Genomic DNA, 20,456 nt, shown 5'->3' on the forward strand with positions numbered 1-20,456 from the left:
CGCCAATCTATTTGCGGGAAGTTATAGTCGCCAAAGAGCAGAATTTGCGTGTCTGGGGAGCTGTTACCAGTTCGCTTAAGACGGTATGTTCATGGCAGAAATTAGCAGTGGCACTCGGTGGTCTGTAGCAGACACCAAGTAGGACGTTTTTTAGAGCAGCACAGATTATCACCCACAACATCTCAAGATCTGACAACGTTGATTAGCGAGCATGGTAACTGCTCGTGAACTGCGACTAGTACACCAGCACCCCGAGTTCCTGCGCGGTCGTTCCGATACAGGCAGAAACCGGGAAGGTCTGTTAGAACTTCGCTATCAGTAACGTTGCTGGTCAGCCACTTTTCAATTAGTAATAATATATCACTAGCGGTTGATAAGACTACGTTCGACACCAGTTCGCGCTTTGGGAGGAACCTGTGCACGTTGATGTTTATTATAGAAAGAGAAGCACTATTTCTGGAGCAAATCGGTGCTGTGTTCCCGTTTCTGGTGATGCAACTGGTACGCTACCTCTCTGGCACTATTCGAGGCGGCATCAAAAATGTACCTCTTTGAACCAATCAACAAAGTCTTATAGCGGTGAGAATACGGAACGCCTTTACTTTTTGCGAACGCAACGAGATGTTTTCGGGAATCTCTAACTGGCCGAGAAAACTCACCAATACTGTAGTCAGTTCCCTCAAGCGTTCGACCATTCAAAAGAATGCTTAGTTTGGTTTTAGGGAATGTAAATTTTGCTATAAGAGAGCGAGGGCGATTTGGGGTGTGACAGCCCATGCGATGTGTACGTTCTATTTCTTTTTGATCAGCAATCGGTTGCAACCTATCGCGGCACAGATCCACGATCAATCGTTCTGAGTCAGAAGTGGTTTCCGAGCTGAAAGGATCCGGAAGTCGTAAAAAAAAATTGGAGGACGCTTAAGCTTCGCCTTCAAGAGTGGAACGCGACAGCGTTCCCGTCGACCCGCCAAGGGGTATAAGACAATGCGCTACGGCACAGCGATCACTTACGAGGCGCCCCGCATCGGACTTAGCGCCCACCTATCACGCGGTGAGCGTCGAGCAACGCAGCGTTCGGCGCGGCAACGAAACGTGCGCCTGAGCGAACGGAACGAACCAAAGAACTCGATGTCTCGGAGGGGAAATGATCTACGCCAGCCAAACGTCGTGATCGGCACGGGCAGAGATATAGATAGATAGTAATCTAAAGAAAGGAACGGCGCTTGATTCTGCAGCCGGAAGCACGGCGAAGTGTCGTCAGGAAAGAGGGAGTCGGGACCGCGACGCGCCTGGCAGAGGTCCCAATGCGCGCGCGGCGCGCCTCCTGTCGGGGCAGCGCCGTACATTGAGAGGAGGGGGTCTTCTGTGTTTGCCGCAAGATGGCTCTGCGTGTGCGGAAAGCGCAGAAGAAATGCAGCGGAAACGCACTTCGCAACTCGTGTAATTGCGACTTCTGTAAGTTACATGTTCATAATTACCGATATACACCGCAGTATAACTTTCCACGGCTCTTTTCGAAGGCAACACCGCATTCACTAGAGGCGCGTTTGCACCGCTTGGAAGCATCGAACTCATGGCTCAGTGGTAGCGTCTCCGTCTCACACTCCGGAGACCCTGGTTCGATTCCCACCGAGCCAATCTTGGAAGCTGCTTTTTATTTATGAAGCGCCTGCCGTGATTTATCGCTCACGGTCAACGCCGCAAACGCCGACGACACCGGCTTTTCTGCGACACAAGCTCCTTAACGCTATCGCGTTAAAATTAAGTTATCCCGCCGGGAACGATTGTTGGCATTGTCGATACGTGCTCCCAGCTCGAAGTACGATCAGTGGCCTGCTCAGTCATGGTGCGCATTGCATGCACTTCGTTTCGAATGGCAAAAGCGTCTGGTTTCTCGAATTTCTCGGTTTCTCAAAAGCGTCTGGTTTCCTTTGAAGGCCATTAATTCGCTAGCTTACCTCAGTAATTGCTTTGTCCGTGCAAGTGAGTTGAGATTTAGGACCCTGAATTTCAGTGATTATCTGGGCCTGGCCGGTGGTTAGTTCTCGCAATTCTGTTAGGAAGCTCTCAGGGATGTAAGGAACGTTGTAGTGACGGTGAAGAACGACACAGTTGACGAAATGGAGTCACCAATTGAGCACAATGCTGCGCGAACTTGTGCCCAGCGAAACAAGTGACACTCAAGTACAACGATAGCGGCCAGCAAAATCGGTGGTCATCGAGAAGCGCGTCAGCTTTTTATGCACGATTCGTTGAGCCTTCAGCGTAATCACTGGTGCTTGCACAAACTTAGAATATACACCACTGCTCACGTATCGCATGTAGCCTGATTACACTAGCTCGGAGATAGCACAGGCTAGAGAGAATGAGCGATAACATTCGAGAAATTCCCGATGCAGAAAGGCGCGTCTTGCTCTGGGCGTCAACATTGAACATTTGTTATCTTGTGAAAGACGGTCACCTGGAAAGATGGGTATAGGCGGAAATATTGTGACGGCGTCAAAAACACAGGACGCCGGACGAGGATGCGAGAAACAAAACCAGCTCTGTATTCAAGGACCACCAGAGCTAACGCGCGAACTTCGTATTCTTTCCAAAAAAAGGAGCGTGGTTGCTTTCATTAGGTGAAGCGCCAATAGTGACAGCACACAAGAAGGAATACAGACAGGACAAGGCGCTACTTGCAACTGTTTATTGAATTCACAGGTGGCTGATTATATAGCCATGAGGAGAGGGGAATGAAAAAATGGCTGTGGCTTAGCTAAGGTTAAGCCCAGGATGCGAAGCATACTAGCCTTTATTTTAACGCGACAGCGTTAAGGAGCTCGTGTCGCAGAAAAGCCGGTGTCGTCGGCGTCGGCTCAGGCGTGCGGCGCTTGCTCAGGCGCACATTTCGTTGTCGCGCCGAACGCTGCGTTGCTCGACGCGCACCGCGTCCGATGCGGGGCGCGACGCCGCGAGCGACGGCGGGAGTTGGAGCGCCGGTTCTCCTCTGTCGTGACGTCACGGTGTCACGTGATTTCATGGTCACCGCCGCGCCTGAGGAGCTGGGTTGAGCCCTCGTAATATGCTTCGCATAACGTCGGCTCAGGCGTGCGGCGCTTGCTCAGGCGCACATTTCGTTGTCGCGCCGAACGCTGCGTTGCTCGACGCGCACCGCGTCCGATGCGGGGCGCGACGCCGCGAGCGACGGCGGGAGTTGGAGCGCCGGTTCTCCTCTGTCGTGACGTCACGGTGTCACGTGATTTCATGGTCACCGCCGCGCCTGAGGAGCTGGGTTGAGCCCTCGTAATATGCTTCGCATAAAAAGAGGGACACTGGCTATGCGAATGTCCACGAGCGAGAGCACTGAAGATACATATAAAGGGAATCACGGGCTGGGGTGCATTTGGCAGGCATTCTCAGATCATGAACAGCAGGTTGCCATCATCCCTCAAGAGAAAAGTATATAATAGCTGTGTCTTACCAGTACTCACCTACGGGGCAGAAACCTGGAGGCTTACGAAAAGGGTTCTACTCAAATTGAGGACGACGCAACGAGCTATGGAAAGAAGAATGATAGGTGTAACGTTAAGGGATAAGAAAAGAGCAGATTGGGTGAGGGAACAAACGCGAGTTAATGACATCTTAGTTGAAATCAAGAAAAAGAAATGGGCATGGGCAGGACATGTAATGAGGAGGAAAGATAACCGATGGTCATTAAGGGTTACGGACGGGATCCCAAGGGAAGGGAAGCGTAGCAGAAGGCGGCAGAAAGTTAGGTGGGCGGATGAGATTAAGACGTTTCCAGGGACGGCATGGCCACAATTAGTACATGACCGGGGTTGTTGGAGAAATATGGTAGAGGCCTTTGCCCTGCAGTGGGCGTAACCAGGCTGCTGCTGCTGATGATGATGAAAACTTATCTAAAAACATGCTTTCATTCGTGTATATATTCAGAGACGGTGTGCTGACACAGTTGTCCCCTCTTTTCTTAATCTTGTTGGCCTCCAACAATTCACGCGCCACAGAATCTTTACCTTTAAACATGATTGTCGTATCATGAAGCCTTGCTTGACAGAATTGTTCATTCTCATTCCCGCAGGCCTTGCAATGAAGTTTTTTTGTTCCCCTCTCCTCATGGCTATATAATCAGCCACCTGTGAATTCAATAAACAGTTGCTAGTAGCGCCTTGACATGTCCTGTCTGTATTCCTTCTTGTGTGCTGTCACTATTGGCGCTTCACCTAATGAAAGTTATGCACCAACTAGCCCCACAACGTGTTTTACTGCAAGCGTGGTTGCTGCTCGTGTGCCTATATTTGTTTTCTTCTCTTTCTTTGCTATTGTTTGGTCGTGACATTAGCCTCTCTTCCTAGAAAGCATCGTCCCGATGCTTTATCGTCAAGAGAACAGGACCGGGACACGCTTGCGGTGCGGTGAATTCACTCTGGCAAATAGGGCTTCATCCGGACCCCGTGCACAACCTCCGGTAGGTGGCGTCAACGCCTTGAGCAATGCGGACTATGGGGAGCAATCTCACAGTTGACATCAGTGAGCCGCAGAAGAACTTTATACGGCCCTAAGTAGCGCTTTAACAGTTTCTCCGGAAGGCCTCGACGGCGAATGGCAGTCCGAACCCAAACTCCCTCTCCGGGCTCGTGGGAGACTGATGGGTGACGATGGTTACAGCGTCTCGAGTCGTGCTCCCTATGAATACGTATGCGAGCAAGTTGTCGCGTTTCTTCAGCACGCCGAGTGAAGTCTTCAGCATCCGTTTCGACGTCATCGCATTCATGTGGCAGCATCGGATCTAACATTGTTGTAACTTCACGACCATGTAGGAGACGTAAAGGTGTCGTCCGCGTTGTCTCTTGCTGAGCCGTACTGTACGCGAAGGTGACATACGGCAAGATTTCATTCCAGTTCTTGTGCTCCACATCTACGCGTACATGGAGAGCATATCCGCGAGCGTCTTAGTGAGGCATTCTGTCAGTCCGTTCCTTTGAGGACGGTACGCCGTTGTTCGCCGATGAGCTGTTCCACTAAGTCTTAATACTGTGTGTAATATCTCGGCTGTAAATGCACTTCCCCTGTTAGTTAACAGTACTGCTGGAGCGCCGTGCCTCCGTACAGCATTCTCTAAGAAATTGGGCTGCTACAATTGCCGTGCTACGCTCCAGAGCCTTGGTTTTCGCTTAGCCAGTAAGGTAGTCTGTGGCTACAATAATCCATCTGTGACCCGCAGCTGAAGTTGGAAATGGGCCTAGATGAGCCATTCCAACTTGAGCGAGTGGAGTTTCGGGCACTTCAACAGGGTGGAGGAAGTCTGTAGTCTGAAAGCTTTCGTTTTTCACCGCTCGAATTCAAGGCACGTCCGGACTTATTGTTGACCAGTCGCTGTGAGTCTTAACCATTAATAGTTTTGCCTCACCTTACACAGTATCCGTGTGTAGCCCGAATGACTGGATGTTGCTTCATCATGGTGTGCCTGTAATGATTCCTGAGAGGTGTTGTTGGGGCGACGAGCAAATAGGCGTTTCCGTTCGGAGAGAAGTTGGCCTCATACAGGACGTCGTTAAGCAAGCAAAATTATGCTAGTCATCTTGCAAAAAGCCTCAGGGCAACGGAAGTGCGACCCTCCAAAAAATTTATAATGGGTTGCAATTCCGGGTCGTCGCGTTGCTGCCGCGCGATTGTAGCTGTGTTGACAACTCCGACAAAGGTTGCATCGTCGTCATGTCCAACATTGGCAGATTCAAATGGGGCGCGAGAAAGGCCAATCGGCACCCGCATGCCGCTTTCCCGATTTATAGAGAATAACCATGTCGAATTCTTGAAGCTCATGGCGCGCCAATCGTCCTGACGCACCCTTTAGGTTCATCAGCCAAAGAAGGCAGTGGTGGTCACTGACAACATTAAAGTAGCGGCCGTACAAATACGGGCGAAACTTCATAACGGCCCATACCACCGCAAGGCACTTTTCCGCGGAGGAATCATTCGCTTCCATACGGGGGTAAAAAAAAAAATATGGGGTTTTACGTGCCAAAACCACTTTCCGATTATGAGGCACGCCGTAGTGGAGAACTCCAGAAATTTCGACCATCTGGGGTTCTTTACCGTGTGACTAAATTTAAGTACACGGGTGTTTTCGCATTCCGCCCCCATCGAAATGAGGCCGCCGTGGCCGGGATTCGATCCCGCGACTTCGTGCTCAGCAGCCCAACACCATAGCCTCTGAGCAAGCACGGCGGGTATTCCGTACGGGAAAGGGTTCTGCTTGCATAAGCTATTACTCGTTCAGCGCCGTCTTGTCACTGAACGAGTGCTGCTCCTCATCCGACATTGCTGGCGTCGGTGTGAAGCGCTGTCAGGGAGTCTTCGTCTAACTGTTTGAGGACGGGGGGCTTTTGGAGGCGTTGCCGCATCTCGTTGAACGCTTGTTGCTGTTGTCCGCCCCATACGAATGCGGCGTCTTCCCTGGTGAGGCATGCCAACGGTGACGCAATTCGCGGAAAGTTTCGAATGAAGCGTCGGTAATAGGCGCACAGTCCTAAAAATTGTCTAACTGCCGTTTTGTCAGACAGCGCTGGGAAATTTGCAACGGCAGCTATTTTGTCGGGATCAGGCCGTACACCTTCATTGCTGACCGCATGACTGAGGAAAAGAAGCTCTTCAAAGACTAAGTGGCATTTTTCAGGCTTTAGCGGCAGACCGGCAGATCGGATGGCTTGAAAAACCACATGTAGTCACCTCAGGCGCTAGTCAAAAGTTGCAGAAAATACAATCACATGGACGAAGTATACTAAACACGTTTGCCACTTGAGGTCTGAGAGCACTGTGTCCATTAGCCGCCCAAATTTTGCCGGTGCGGAGCACAAGCCGAATGGGAGTACCTTGATTTCATAGAGGCCATCAGGTGTCACGAATGCAGTTTTTTCTCGGTCTTTCTCGTCAATTTCAATTTGCCAGTACCAGCTCCCCAAATTCATCCACAAGAAACAACGGGCATGTCGCAATCTATCGAGGGAATCGTCTATAGGAGGTAGCGGGTAAAAGTATTTGTGTGACCCGGTTGAACTCGCGGTAATCAACGCCGAAACGTAAGCTGCCATCCCTTTCTTTACTAACACCACTGGCGACGCCCAAGGACTCTTCAACGACTGAATAACGTCGTCTTCCAGCATTCGTTTCACCTGACTTTCTATGTCTTCGCGTTCCCATGGGGCCACCCGATACGGTTCTGCCGTATGGGCCTAACTGCATCATCAGTGATTATTCGATGCTTGGGCAAATGCTTTGGCCAACCCTCGACGTCGACGAGAAGCAGGCCTGAAACAGATGCGCAAGCTCCAGGAGGCTTTGTTTCTGCGCAGGCAGCAAGCATGGGCTGACGTCGATGGATAGATCTCGAGGCACGGGAGGCAGACTAGTGGAATGACATTTCCCTCCAGTGAAACAATCTGCGACTTGAGTGAACTCTTCGACGCACGCGACTACTATACCTCTTGGAAGATGCCGGCACTCATGGCTAAAGTTTGTTATAAGAATTTGTGTGTCCACAGTTAATCTTGACGACGCCTCCTGCAATGTATATGCCATGGCTGAATAGCAGCGCCCGAGTTTGTTCGGCGACAGCGTCAGAGTTGCTCCGTATGTCGCATGTCACCGACAGAAGGGATTATGAGCGCGGTGGGATGGTCACGTCATCATCGGCGACGCGTAAAGGTCTACGTCGTTGCTCTCTACAGAGAGCAACTGAACCTGAGCCCATGCTAAACGTGACCTACCTTTGAAACTGAAGGTAGCGCTTAAAAGGACGAACACACGGTGAAAAGACGACACAACGACGAAGAAACGCTACTGACAACTGGTTTATTTTTTGGCAAGGGTTCAATACTTAAGAGAATCGCAACACATGCATACAACCCAACTGCGCCTGCCTTCTTTATCGCAAAATCGCAAACAGTTACGGGAAGTGAAAAATGATAGACCACGTAAGCAGCAAGAAGTGAGCACATGACCAATTGAAGAAAATACATATGTTACGATTTTTCAAATCTCTCCAGAAGTGTGCGCTCAGCCGAGTACAAATTTATTGAAGCATCGCTGATGCACAGACCCGCCTTTTTTTGTATGTGGAAAGCTTCCAGCAAAACTCTAGCTTTAGCGCTTGCACTTCTGCCCAGAACCTTTGCTTCTTTGAACCGCGGTACGCACTCGCAAACCATCACATGCGAAACTAAATTCGCAGGTTTGTCTTGCTTTGTTAAGCTTTCAGAGTGTTCCCTTAAGCGGTCATTGAAGCAACGCTCCGTCTGCCCGATACAGCACTTTCGCAGGACAGAGGAATAAAGTAAACCACTCCTAGGGCACACCTGACGAAGACATCTTCATGCTGCTTTTTGCAACCACGCTGACCTTCACCGAAGATGCGGGGGCACAGCACCGGGACTAGCGTGACGCGTGCTTTATTACTTTAAGTTCATTTATTTTACTGTAAAACGCAACATAATATATTTCCGAAGGTCTTGCAGTAGGTTCATTTTCTTGCACGTGTAAAATTCAATAGTTTTCTCGTTGCGTGCGACAATCAGTATTGGAGTGATGTACATCCAGCTCCGGCTTCGCGCTATTGGCTAGTCGCTCATAGCACTTCCGGGTGCCGAGCGACGAATTCTAGATTTCCAGAACCGAGCGATCCAGCGACGAGGCCGAGTGATCCGTTGAAGCGATGGCCTGTTTTGTCGCTCGAAGCCATCGTGCACAACATTGCCCTCAGGGGACTCAGCCTCTTGTCATTTCCTGCCGTATTCTAGCTGGGAATCATGCTCTGTGATCCGCTTGTGTCTGCCTGAGTATAGCCCTGACTTATACCGCTAGTCAGGTTTCCTTGTGCGCTGCGCGAAACGATGCAGTTACAACAGCTCGCGCGCGACGCCGTCAATGGAAGTGCGTCGGGCCCCAAAAACGCGGGGAGAAAAATGAAGGCGAGGCCCGTGACCAGGGGCGTAGCCAGGGGGGGGGGCTTATGGGGCTTCAGCCCCCCCCGAAATTTTTTCGTGCTGTTCATGCACCGCCGACCAAAGCGACCCCCGGCGCCGGAAATCACTCTGGATTTTGTCTAGAATGTCTTTTTGATGCTCGAAAAGACATTTAACCGCGAAGACTGCAAACTCGGGCTGGATTTCGTGGCAACGCCCATACACCGGGAGTCACATAACGCCAAGCAGTCCCATCCGAGCACAAAGTTTCAAGGGCGCTTTGATGGTGAGCGGGCTTGCCGCGGCATCTCACTGAGGCCACGGAATCTATGGAGCGCATAGATATCAATTGCGAAACTTTATGGGTATAAATCTCATAAGCTCTTGATGTGAACGGTGCATTGACATTTCCAAAGTTGTGCTTTAGATTTTCAATTGCGGAACTTTGTGGGTTTAATGTTGTTATAAACATTTGACGCCAAAGGTCTATTGACTTTTCTAAAGTCTTACATGGGAACATACAACGAGACAAGCCAAATCAACACACTAGCAGACGAGTTGACAAAGCAGGCAGCGAGGTCCAATGAGACGAAGCGTTGGGGTGGTTCATTTGTGCCGTCATGTCACGTAAAAAAATATCAACATTTTTTTAGCCTACGCCAGAACATCCATGTCAAGACACTAAAGCCAGCCAACGTAACTACGTTCTTATTTATTTTTTCTACTTTGACTTTTATTCGCGAGGACACATTGAGCCTCTTTTTTTTTTGTTCTCGCTACCCTACCCGCGGGCTGCCAGAGCCAGCCAGAGCGCAAACGTTCTTCTCGTATGGCCCCGACCACGTTGCCGTGCACTTCGGTGCGCGTTCGGTTTGCTCTGGCCGAGTGGATTTTCACCGGACAGGGTTTTGAACGCTTTCTGGCTAGCAGACGAGAAAAAAAAAAACTATGGTCGCTCGCCGCCATCACTGTGGCGACTCGAAGGATTGCACCGCATTCCTTGAGCGGAACCTTTCCGGAAAGTCTTGTTTCGCCGCTGTAGGATACTGAGCAGTATGCGTATGGTGCTCAGTGGACCAAGTGTCTCATGTTTTCTTCGGTATTCCTTCCGTAGCCCCATTAGGTGCCCGAAGTAGGCATTAGATTCTGGCCAACATACTTTCCTATACGTTTTTTCATTCATTTTGGTGCCTCCGCCTCACAGAAAAAAAAAATACATTGTTTCGGCGCAGCGAATTGTCGCATGGGGAAAGTTCGATTTTGATACTTCTTTTGCCGAAAGTAATGGGCGACGGGACGCTTCAGTTGCCGGATACGTTTATTATATTATTGCGAAAGCAATTATATGGACACTCATGGCGCATTCCTGCCATCGCCCTCATGTTTCGTATAAAGTCCAAGGGTGATAACATCGTGACCACGCGCTGCATGCTGTATGTGCGAGTGAAAGCGTAGGAGGGAAGGTGGAATGGGTGAGCCAACGATGGTGGCTCAGTCTTGTGTGCGCAAAGGAGAAAAGCGGGGAGCAAGCGCGCCGCCTTCCGTCGGGCGCAATACATCGGGGGGAGTGGATGGAATGGGGGCGGAATCTAGGATTCTGTGAATCTGTGATTGTGCAATATGTTTATTTGCCTTGTTTGAAGCATTATATACAGTTACTTCTTCTTACATACATAGACTCATTGGAGACTTATACGTATACTTAAATATCTTGTTGCCAGGTTTTGTGTATACATGCAGTGAAGTTTGTTTCCAGCGACACTTTTTTGTCCTTTATCAAGCCGTATTTTCGCATTTGCATATCCCATTGTATCTTTGCATTTCTAATGTACGAGGGCGAGTCAAATGAAAGTGAACCTACCCTAACCGCGCAATAATGGTTCGGTTCATTATCTGCGAGGCATGCGCGCAGGAGAACGGCATGTCTCATTTACAAAAGTGACACGCAGGTGTGAAGATAAATGTTCTTTGATGTTCTCATACACTGGGTTGAATATGGTTGCGTCACATAATGGACACTTCAAAAGTTGAACAGCTCGGTGTCGCTAATTTTTTGACAGCTGAAGGTGTTTCCAATACAGAAATTAATCACGATATGACTGCCGTGTACGTTGAACACTGCATTTCATTGATCACTGTGAAGCGTTGGAGCAAACGGTTCAAAGGACGTTGCAAAGACATTGCAAGACCGGGCGAAAACCATCGTGCAATCACTCCCCACACAATTTCAAAGGTTCGTGAGCTGCTGAAACAAGAACGGAGGATAAGCATCGATGAACTGGCAGACCGTCTGAACATCAGTCACGGTTCAGTTCACGCCATAATTCATGAGCTTCTCGGTTATCGGCTCTTTGGTGCGCAATGGATCCCCAAGATTGTTATCCATCGCGAGAAGACGGAGAAGTTTCGCGCTGCCTTGACTCATCTGATCGGGTATCACAATGAGCATGACGACTTCTTGTTTGCAACTGTGATCGGGGACGAACCTTGGTGTCACTACTACGAGCCTGAAACACGACGACAAAGATTACAGTGGAAACATTCGAATTTACCACGCCCAAAGAACGTACAGGCCATCATTTCCGCTGGAAAGGTGTTGTTGACTTTTTTTTTCGATCGACAGGGTCCATTACTGATAGAATTTGCTAAATCTTGAGAAGCTATCAATTGTTTCCGATATTGTGAAACGCCAGAACGGCAGCGTGTCGCAATCGAGAACGAACAACGTGGAAAATTGACGAATGGGGTCATCTTGTTCCACGAAAATGCCTGTCCCCACGTCGCTTATGTGGTTAATACAAAAATGGCAAAGTTCAAGTGGGAAACGCTGTAACATCCGCCATACATCTCAGACCTGTCACCTTGCGACTTCTACATTTTGGGGCAACCGAAAAAACAGCTCAAGGGAACCAGATACAGACTTTTTGAAGCAGCAACCCAAGGAGTTTTATAAGACGGGAATCACGCAACTCGTTAGTCAATAGGACAAATGTCTAAATTCTCATGAAGACTACTTTTAAATAAAGTACCCCGTTGTCGGCTCATTCATTTGACTTGCCCTCATATATCTTGCAGAACTCCTGCTTTTTATACGAGCTCTGTCGCGACTATAACTTCGGTGCAATTACTACGATACACGACAAGGGACAGCTGCTCCTGCATAATACATTGGAACAAACGACAGCGTCATTGAGATTTTTCACTGGCCATTGCATATATACAAGAATGTAAGCACGGTTCTTATATGACAAAGTTTCATTAACATATTTGTCCTCGACTTCTTCAGTTCATTGCCTTTTAATTTTTCATATCAGCGGCATGCACTGCTTTCCTGGTTTCGAACTGATATAGTTCTAAAGTTCATGTGATATTTTCTTTGCTTAATAAATAGACAAAAAACATGGAAGCATTGACGTCAGTTATGTTGGGCACAATTTTTGGCACATACGAGTATATTATTTTATGAAAGAATACATATTTTACTTGTATTTACAGTGCGTAGCTTTCAAGAATTCGTTTGCAGCATCTTTGGCAATGACAATGCAGTTATTATTCATGTATTTGATGCCTCGATAAATTGTTTAAGAGGAAGCTTTAGCTCGGGCCCAATCCGACGCGGCCTATTCAAATACTTGTAAAACGCAGAAACGCTTTTCTGAGATAATCCTGCTAATCGCTTTTATTGAAATTGGTTGCATTTGAGAGAGAAAGTTAAATCCTAGTGTCTGTTGGAAACAGAACTTCTATTTAGGGCCTGAATTTTGTTTAAAATATTTTGGAAAATTCGAAAGTTTGAAAAAAATAGAAGCACGACGTTTACAAACTAATAGCTATGCATGAAGAACAGATATTGTGGTTCTGTAAACGGCATTTATTATAACAGTCAAAGCGGACAAGTTTGCTGTGTCAATTTGTATCTTACGTGAATTGGTTACGTTGTGTACACGGGTTCTGCAAAAGCCGTATTTCCACAATACTAAATTTTTTTGAGATTCATGTGTAACATATCTATTTTGTCCGCTGTAGATGTACTATTAGATGCAATTCACACAATTGTGATATCATTTTTCATTGTTGAGTCACGGAGTTTTCAACTTGATAGTTTCGTTTTCTGAAAATGTTCTATTTTGGCCAATTTTTAATAAATAATTGACCACCTAAATGAAAAATTCGAAGCCAGTAGTCACTAGAAATAAACTTTTTCTTTTAAATGCAACAAACCTCCTCAAATTTGGTGAAGTGGTTGGAGGGAAAAACAAATTCCCCTTCTACATGTACTTAAATAGGAGCACCCGAGCTAAAGCTTCATCTTAAGGAGGAGGCTGAGCTGCAACGTGCAGCTATATATATATATATATATATACATATATATATATATATATATACATATATATATATATATATATACATATATACATATATATATATACATATATACATATATATATACATATATACATATATATATATATATACATATATACATATATATATACATATATACATATATATATACATATATACATATATATATACATATATATATACATATATATATACATATATATATACATATATATATACATATATATATATATATATATATATATACATATATATATATATATATATATATATATATATATATATATATATATATATATATTGGGCCAGTGGCGTAGCCCCCCCCGAACAAAATTTCTGGCTACGCCACTGCCCGTGACGTATAAGTCATGCGATTCTCGAGGTCCGGTATGGGAGAACGCAGGCAAGGAGTTTCGCTTGCGGAGGCTCGACGGGACATACCTACATCTCAACCGGACGGAAACGGAAAAAGTGGATGCCCTTATACGTCAAGCGTATAAGACTGCACTTAACCTCCCCAGGCACACGCCAAACGAGCGCCTAACACCGGGTACAAACGGGTACATAACACATTTCATGAGCTCACGGAAGCCCATCGCACAGCCCAAATTGAGAGGCTGTCCTCTACCACCACAGGTCGGCACATCCTGGACAAACTAGGACTAATCCCGACTTCCCAGGCCCATCAGACATGTCCTCTACGATCGGACATACAAAACTGCATCACTATTCTCCTCCTGCCTAAAAACATGCACCCCGCGCATCACGAGGCACGCAGGCAGACCAGGGCAAAAGCCCTCTACAAACAACACCAACAAGACCACCTCACCGTGTGTGTCGACGCCGCTAGTTACCCACAGAAATCAGCCTATGCCGTAAGTGCAGTGTCCCATCAACCTGGTTACATCACAGCTGCCACAATACACGCGCGCACGTCCATAGAGGCGGAGAAGGCTGCCATAGCGCTGGCCATCTCAACCACGACTGCCGAGGTTATCCTTAGTGATTCCAAAACTGCAATCCGCAACTACTCAAAAGGCCGAGTTCATGAACCGGCACTGAAAATTCTCAATCATCAGACCCCCCCTCAGACCAATTAAGCTCATCTGGGTGCCCGCGCACGCAGGCCATCCAGGCAACGAGATGGCCCATTCTATCGCTCGAGTAGCCGTCAACCGAGCCACGCCGTCCGATGACCTGGATAACGCCAGAGACCGATTGGTCGAATATCACGAGATCACCCTCCACTACCGCGAAATGCGGTTGAGATACCCTCCCCCAGATAAATCCTTAACAAAATTCCAACAAAGTACCTGGCGCCAGCTTCAGGCACAAACTTTTCTTTCTCCAGCTTTTCTCGCCCCGGTTCATCCAGGCCTATATCAACAGGAATGTACGCTCTGCGGCGCACCTAGAGCTAACTTCCATCACATTATGTTCCTATGCCCTGAGCTCCAGCCACCCTCTGAGTGGCAACTCACCGACGTCGAGGGATGGGAGACTGCGGTGTCTAGCTCCAACCCAGCCGACCAAATACGGCTGGTGGACTGGGCTCTGAGGGTCGCCGAGGGCCACAAACTCCCGGACACCCTACGCGCTCCTGAGCCCCCTCACAAGTAATGTTGTAAAAAGACTGAAGCAATAAATGTTTACCACCACCACCACGGGGCGAGTGAAGACAGTCTCGCTTGGCAGTGAAGCTCGCCTCCTGAAATCATGGGTTCGCGGCACTGAAATATTTCTATTTCGGCTATTAATGAGCAGATTTGAGTTTTTGCGGCAGAACGCTTCCTAGACGACGCGTACCTTCCAGCGTATAACCAAATACTTCTACGGGGCCTAGTGGGGGGCCCTTTAGGCTTATATTTATCAAATAATTTCTTGCGCGTCTCTTGCTCCAATCTAACAACTAGGTGAGGTGGTTTATTATAGAATTTCTAGACCGACAGAGAAAAAGAAACGAAGACCAGGCTGGAAGCTGCCACAGGACGGGGCACATACGCTGTCTATGCTTCGGAACAGAAATTGAATATAGAAGAAAACAACAAAATGAGTCAAGAAATATTACACAGATGAAGGCAGTTAGAAGGAACAGAAAATTACCGCAAGTAGCTATAATTGGAAAACAGTAACGAAAAAGGAAGTCCGAGGTCTACACACAATGACGTAAGCAAGTAACCATGTTTGCTAGCATAGCATACATCAAGAATGTCTAAGACAGATTTGTCAGACGACCTCGCCGCTGCCACTATTTGTAAGGGTTGAAGGTCGTAGAGAAGAACTTGGGAAGAACTAGGTGAACAGGGTTTATTTACAGTATTTACATTTTAAACAAGATACATTCGACAGTCCAGCGTGGCTCCCAAATCTTCCTGCCGCCGTAGCCCGCAGTTCTCTGAAGTAAGTTCATGGTTGGTTAGCGCTGTCCTCGCTGGTTATCTGAAGGGCGTCCCCACCGCGGGTCGATCGAAACACGTGCAGCGGGATGAAATAGCTTTGCAGAGCAGTACCCCGGCAGGCCGATCCTAACAAGACGCACTTTCAGGCACCTAGCTCACAAATGCAGACACATAGCAATAGATACTCTCTGTACGCACTTGTAGCAACTAGAATAGGATTTCGTACGTAATTGCGTGATAGGATACAATGTAGGCAGAAATGCTCTAGTATATATTCCAACTTCATTTCCTTTGTTATTCAGAACGAGAACGTCAATCGTCCCCTGCGGACTGGAAAGGGAGCCTCGCCAAACGCGCTTCTCTTAGAGCGCAGCTCTCAGGCGCCCGTTGCTGCGCCGAGCGTCGGTGTGCGCCGGCCTCGTAGCCGAGCACAGCTGAAGATGAAAGGAGCGGAGGACGCGGGAAGTGGAGCAGGGCTAACGGCACGCGCCGATTTGCCGGCGCCAGCTGCCGCCCCGCGGGCGATCTCATCTGCGCTTCTGAGGGGGGTGGCGTGAGGTGGGGAGGGCTGCACTCGTCCGCGTTGGCAGTGGCCGAGGTCAGTCCGAGGTACCAGCGTGTGGCGGAGACCACTGCCACTCCAAAGGGTGGTGGCGAGAGGCTACGAGTACGGCTCGAGGTCCCTTGGGCACACCGGCGGCACGATTTCCCCGCTAGCCGCTCTCTGTGCTGGCGGAACGAGAGAAGCGCAGTGCCGCGCAACACGGCGCCGGAGCAAAAGCAAGCCTGCTGTGAACGGCGCCCAAAAGCGCCCAGTGGGCGAGGCAGTCCCCGCTTCGCTCCGTCTGCAGTGTGCCACACGAGGCAGATTGTCCGCGCCAGCTACGCTACTCGCAGCGTTCTATCGCTAGTATAAACCGTGTACCTAACAGGCATCCGCAATGAAAACACCTATGCAGCGGCGCCCAAATTTCGCATTAGGGAGTATCGTAATCATCGGTGAATTTCTTTCCCGCCTACTCCATTTTAATGTTTTCATGGAAATTTGTATTGTATATGTTCAGTGAAAATGCACATGCTAAAGAGACAATTACTTTGTCTTATTCGCCATCAATGTCTTCCTCACAAGAAACGGACAACCTGCAGACGATGTGCTGTAAAAATTGCCGAGATGCCATGTCGCATTCCTGTCATGGCATGTCAACTTTACAAAATTCACTTGAATACAAGTAGCAATTTTATCGTACGCACCGGTTTAGAATCCTGCCCATAGGTGTAGTGTCGAAGAAGGACATCGGAGAACGCATTACACGTTCGAGCATTCCAGTGTGCAAGATCTTGCTTCCTCGCAGTGCCGCAAGATTCAGTGAAATACTGCCTACCAAGATGAATATAGCTGAAAAGGAATGCGTACCATAAGGAGCATGGCAACAAACAAAATTCTTAGGTGGCAAAAAAAGATAATTCGCCACGTAACTGCCGGGAACCACTTGTAAAGCATTTGAGGAATTCAGTACTTACCCCCCTTGCGTTATGCACTGTTTACTTTTAGAACAGTGAACTTATTAGGTTATTCTGTCCATTATTCTACAAGAAACACCGATATAGATCTTGTACCTTAGTTCCTTACAAGTTGTAAGTACGCAACTTTGGCCCACAACGCTCATACACTAAATGCGTGTGAAAATACAACCAGTTGGAGTAAAACGCAGTTCTCTTCCTACATTTTTTCCTATTCTGGCCTATAAAAGCACTAACATTTCAGCGACTCAAATATATTTACCTCGTCATTAATGGACGCTTGCTTGTCGACAAACACAAGTCTTCTAAAATGGTAACAAATTAAATATCCAGACATCGCCATAGCCAGTACATTACAACATCTAAAATAAGAAATGATTACTTTAAGTACAGCTTTATTCCTATAGGTATTAATGAATGGAACGCGCTCCCTTAATCTGTAATATCAGTCTCATGCGTTGAATTTTTGCAACGTGTATACGATGTTTTTGCCGCTAACTATGGTGTAAATCATAACTTTGCCAAATATATAGCTTGTTATTTGTGTTGGGGGGGGGGAGGATTCGTACAGTGCCTAGAAGTTAAATTGATTCGCATCACTCCTGAGACGCCTGTGCTGTTCATTTAGTTGGCTTATTTTTTCATAGTGTATCAATTGTATGTGGTCTTCCACTCCTGTAAAGGCCCTCGGGCTGACAGCATTGTTTTTTTATTTGCTACAATTTAGGCGTGTTGTGATTTATAAATGTGTTGTATTTTGTATTAACATTGAAACCAATAGGTATAAACGTTTCAAAGGGAGCTTTAAAATGTATTCGCTATGCTAAATTTCAAGTTAGAGGCAACACTTAGTTTGGTTTCTTAGTGTTTTTTTTTCTTCCTTCTTCTGTTTTTCTTCTTTCCGTTTTTTTAAAAGTTTATTTAAACCATTTCAGTACTTCCTTTCCTTTCTCTTTTTCACGAGCACCGGTTTCTGCCGCTCCTTCTATTAATTCTTCCGGAGACACGATAGCCCACGACCACCAGCGAAACGGGTAACCGAGGGCTGCTGTGCGCGCCGTTGACACGCCGGCTGGCACACGGGCGTTGACACGTGATTGACAGACGGCCGTGTCACTGGCCTTGTGCACAGCACTCCTTTATCCTCACACCTAGCACGCCTTCGCTCGTTGCCGCACCAACCCGTCTTACGCCTTCTCCCTTTTAGAAGAACACTGCCTATATGTACTGCGGCGAGGAAAGCATTTGTCAATTTGAAGAACACAAGTCCACTTGTGGATACGTTGGCTCCTGCTTTCTCCTTGTTCTCGTTTTGCTCATCGTCTTTTGTTCTGTGTTGTAATTTTATGTAACTGTGCGATTTGTAAGTATGCTAAATTATACGTTGTGCTTTGGTTGTTTTTATCCAGCCTTCGTCACGACGTATCAGAACATATGCAATTTACGTAGCTGCTATCATGCCACCTGGGCGCTGTCTGACGGCTGCTAGCCCAGTGAACCTTCCAGCGTATTGTTCGGTACATGATTCTGATAAAACAGCACTTCCTGCTTTATCACCAACTTCTTTGGGCAATGGTATTAAATTAGGCGAGTTGGTATCCTTCCATTTAGAGAAGGCGGCTAAGATGAATGCCGTTCGAATTCATCGTGACCGCTAAGCGTGCTACTACGAGAGTGAGTAAAGACAATTTTGACTAAGCTTGTCTGCCTTGCGCTTTTGTCATGACTCGTGTAGTTTGCGTATGGCGTATAGTTTCGAACATCCGTTATGGTACGGCTAGTACCAAGTTTGGCGATGGTCCCTAGTACATCTAACGAATACATACTGCGCCAAAAAAAAGGAAAATGAAGACTTGGGAGGGGTAGTAAGAAACGACAGATTGAGCGCTGAACTTCAACTGATATTCTTACAGCAGGGCAGGGAGAATGAACAAATGCGCATGCGTACATCAGTGTTGCCTAGAGCGATTACGGTGACGTCTTTAACAGTTGCAACTCGTTTTCAAACAGAAAAAAAATTACCGACGATTACGTTACTTCCTAATGCGAAATTTGAGCGCAGCAAATGCGGCAATTTCGGCTCGGGCGGTGCAAATATACAGATCCGCCGCCACCAATCTGGCTCTCTGATTGCCACCGCACAGGGGTTGCATTGGAGGAGGAGCGAAGAAAGGAATTAAGTTCGAGCCGGCGCTTTGACAACCGGAGACTCGCAGGAAGAGGGGGGAGGGGGGCGGCGTGTACACCCAGCGGCAAACGATGGGGGCAGAAGCGCGCGCAGCAAGCGGACAACACGATAAAGGGAGGAGGGGAGAGATAGCAGCGACTGACTGATGCCGCTGACGCCGATAGTGAGTCAACCCCAGCTGCGGAGTTGGTTTCAGGGACAACGCCGCCGATGCCGACACAAACAATATGATACCCTCGCTTCCGCAGCGCTAAGAACCAGGTCTAGCCGTGGGAAGGTGGTCACGTATTCGTCGTCGTGCCGGGGCCTACGTGAAATAACCGGCGCGTCGGCAACTGAAGAGCACCCTATCCGCCACACAAGAACAGGGGGGGGGGGACCCTTTCCTCCTCTTTCTGCATGGCGGCGACGGTGTTCTATGCAGTCACGTTATCTTGACTCTCTAGCGGCGTCAGCGGCATCCAGCGGTATCAGTCGGTCGCTGCTAGCGCTGGGGGGATGAAAGGGGGGCGGAGCTGGTTACGAGGCCGACGACAACGCCGACGACGACGCGAAACCCAGGAACGGACGCCAAAGAGCTGCGCTCTAAAACAGACGTGTCACTAATATAACTCGTGCCTCTCTCTTTAACGTGATATGCCTCCAGAAGTTCTCTTGCTAACGTATCACCACTTCTGACAAGTACCTATCTCACGCAGCAGTGGCTGGCATCTGCCTTCCAGGCAAACCGTGCAATGCGCTGTTAATTGCGCATTACCTTTGTTGATTACAGACAATTCATGCTCCCGGGCCCGGTCATTAACACATCTCCCCGTTTGTCCAACGTAGGATTTCCCGCATTTCAGCTGTAACTCGTAAATAACGCCCGTCGCACATTTCACGTACTGTCCAGTGTGCTTTTTCTGGCATCCTGACTTTTTGTCAACGTGGCTTATTCGCGTACAGTCCAACCTAGTACGTGCTGCACTCGGTATTCGTCGTCTTTTGCCCTTTGAGCCGCAAAGCAAGCCTGCATGGAAC

At 47.9% G+C, this 20,456-nt stretch overlaps 1 protein-coding gene across 1 annotated transcript in view; it reads right to left on the bottom strand.

The window, feature by feature from the left end:
- The window catches only part of LOC135901675 (multidrug resistance-associated protein 1-like), a 140,517-nt gene that overhangs the window by 23,029 nt on the left and 97,032 nt on the right, over positions 1-20,456 (bottom strand). Inside the window, exon 20 of the mRNA XM_065431518.1 lies at positions 16,979-17,123. Within this exon, the coding sequence (XP_065287590.1) occupies positions 16,979-17,123 (145 nt within the window). The remainder of the gene's footprint in view (positions 1-16,978; positions 17,124-20,456) is intronic.

This window comes from Dermacentor albipictus, unplaced genomic scaffold, assembly GCF_038994185.2.
Source record: "Dermacentor albipictus isolate Rhodes 1998 colony unplaced genomic scaffold, USDA_Dalb.pri_finalv2 scaffold_16, whole genome shotgun sequence".
NCBI lineage: Eukaryota > Metazoa > Arthropoda > Arachnida > Ixodida > Ixodidae > Dermacentor > Dermacentor albipictus.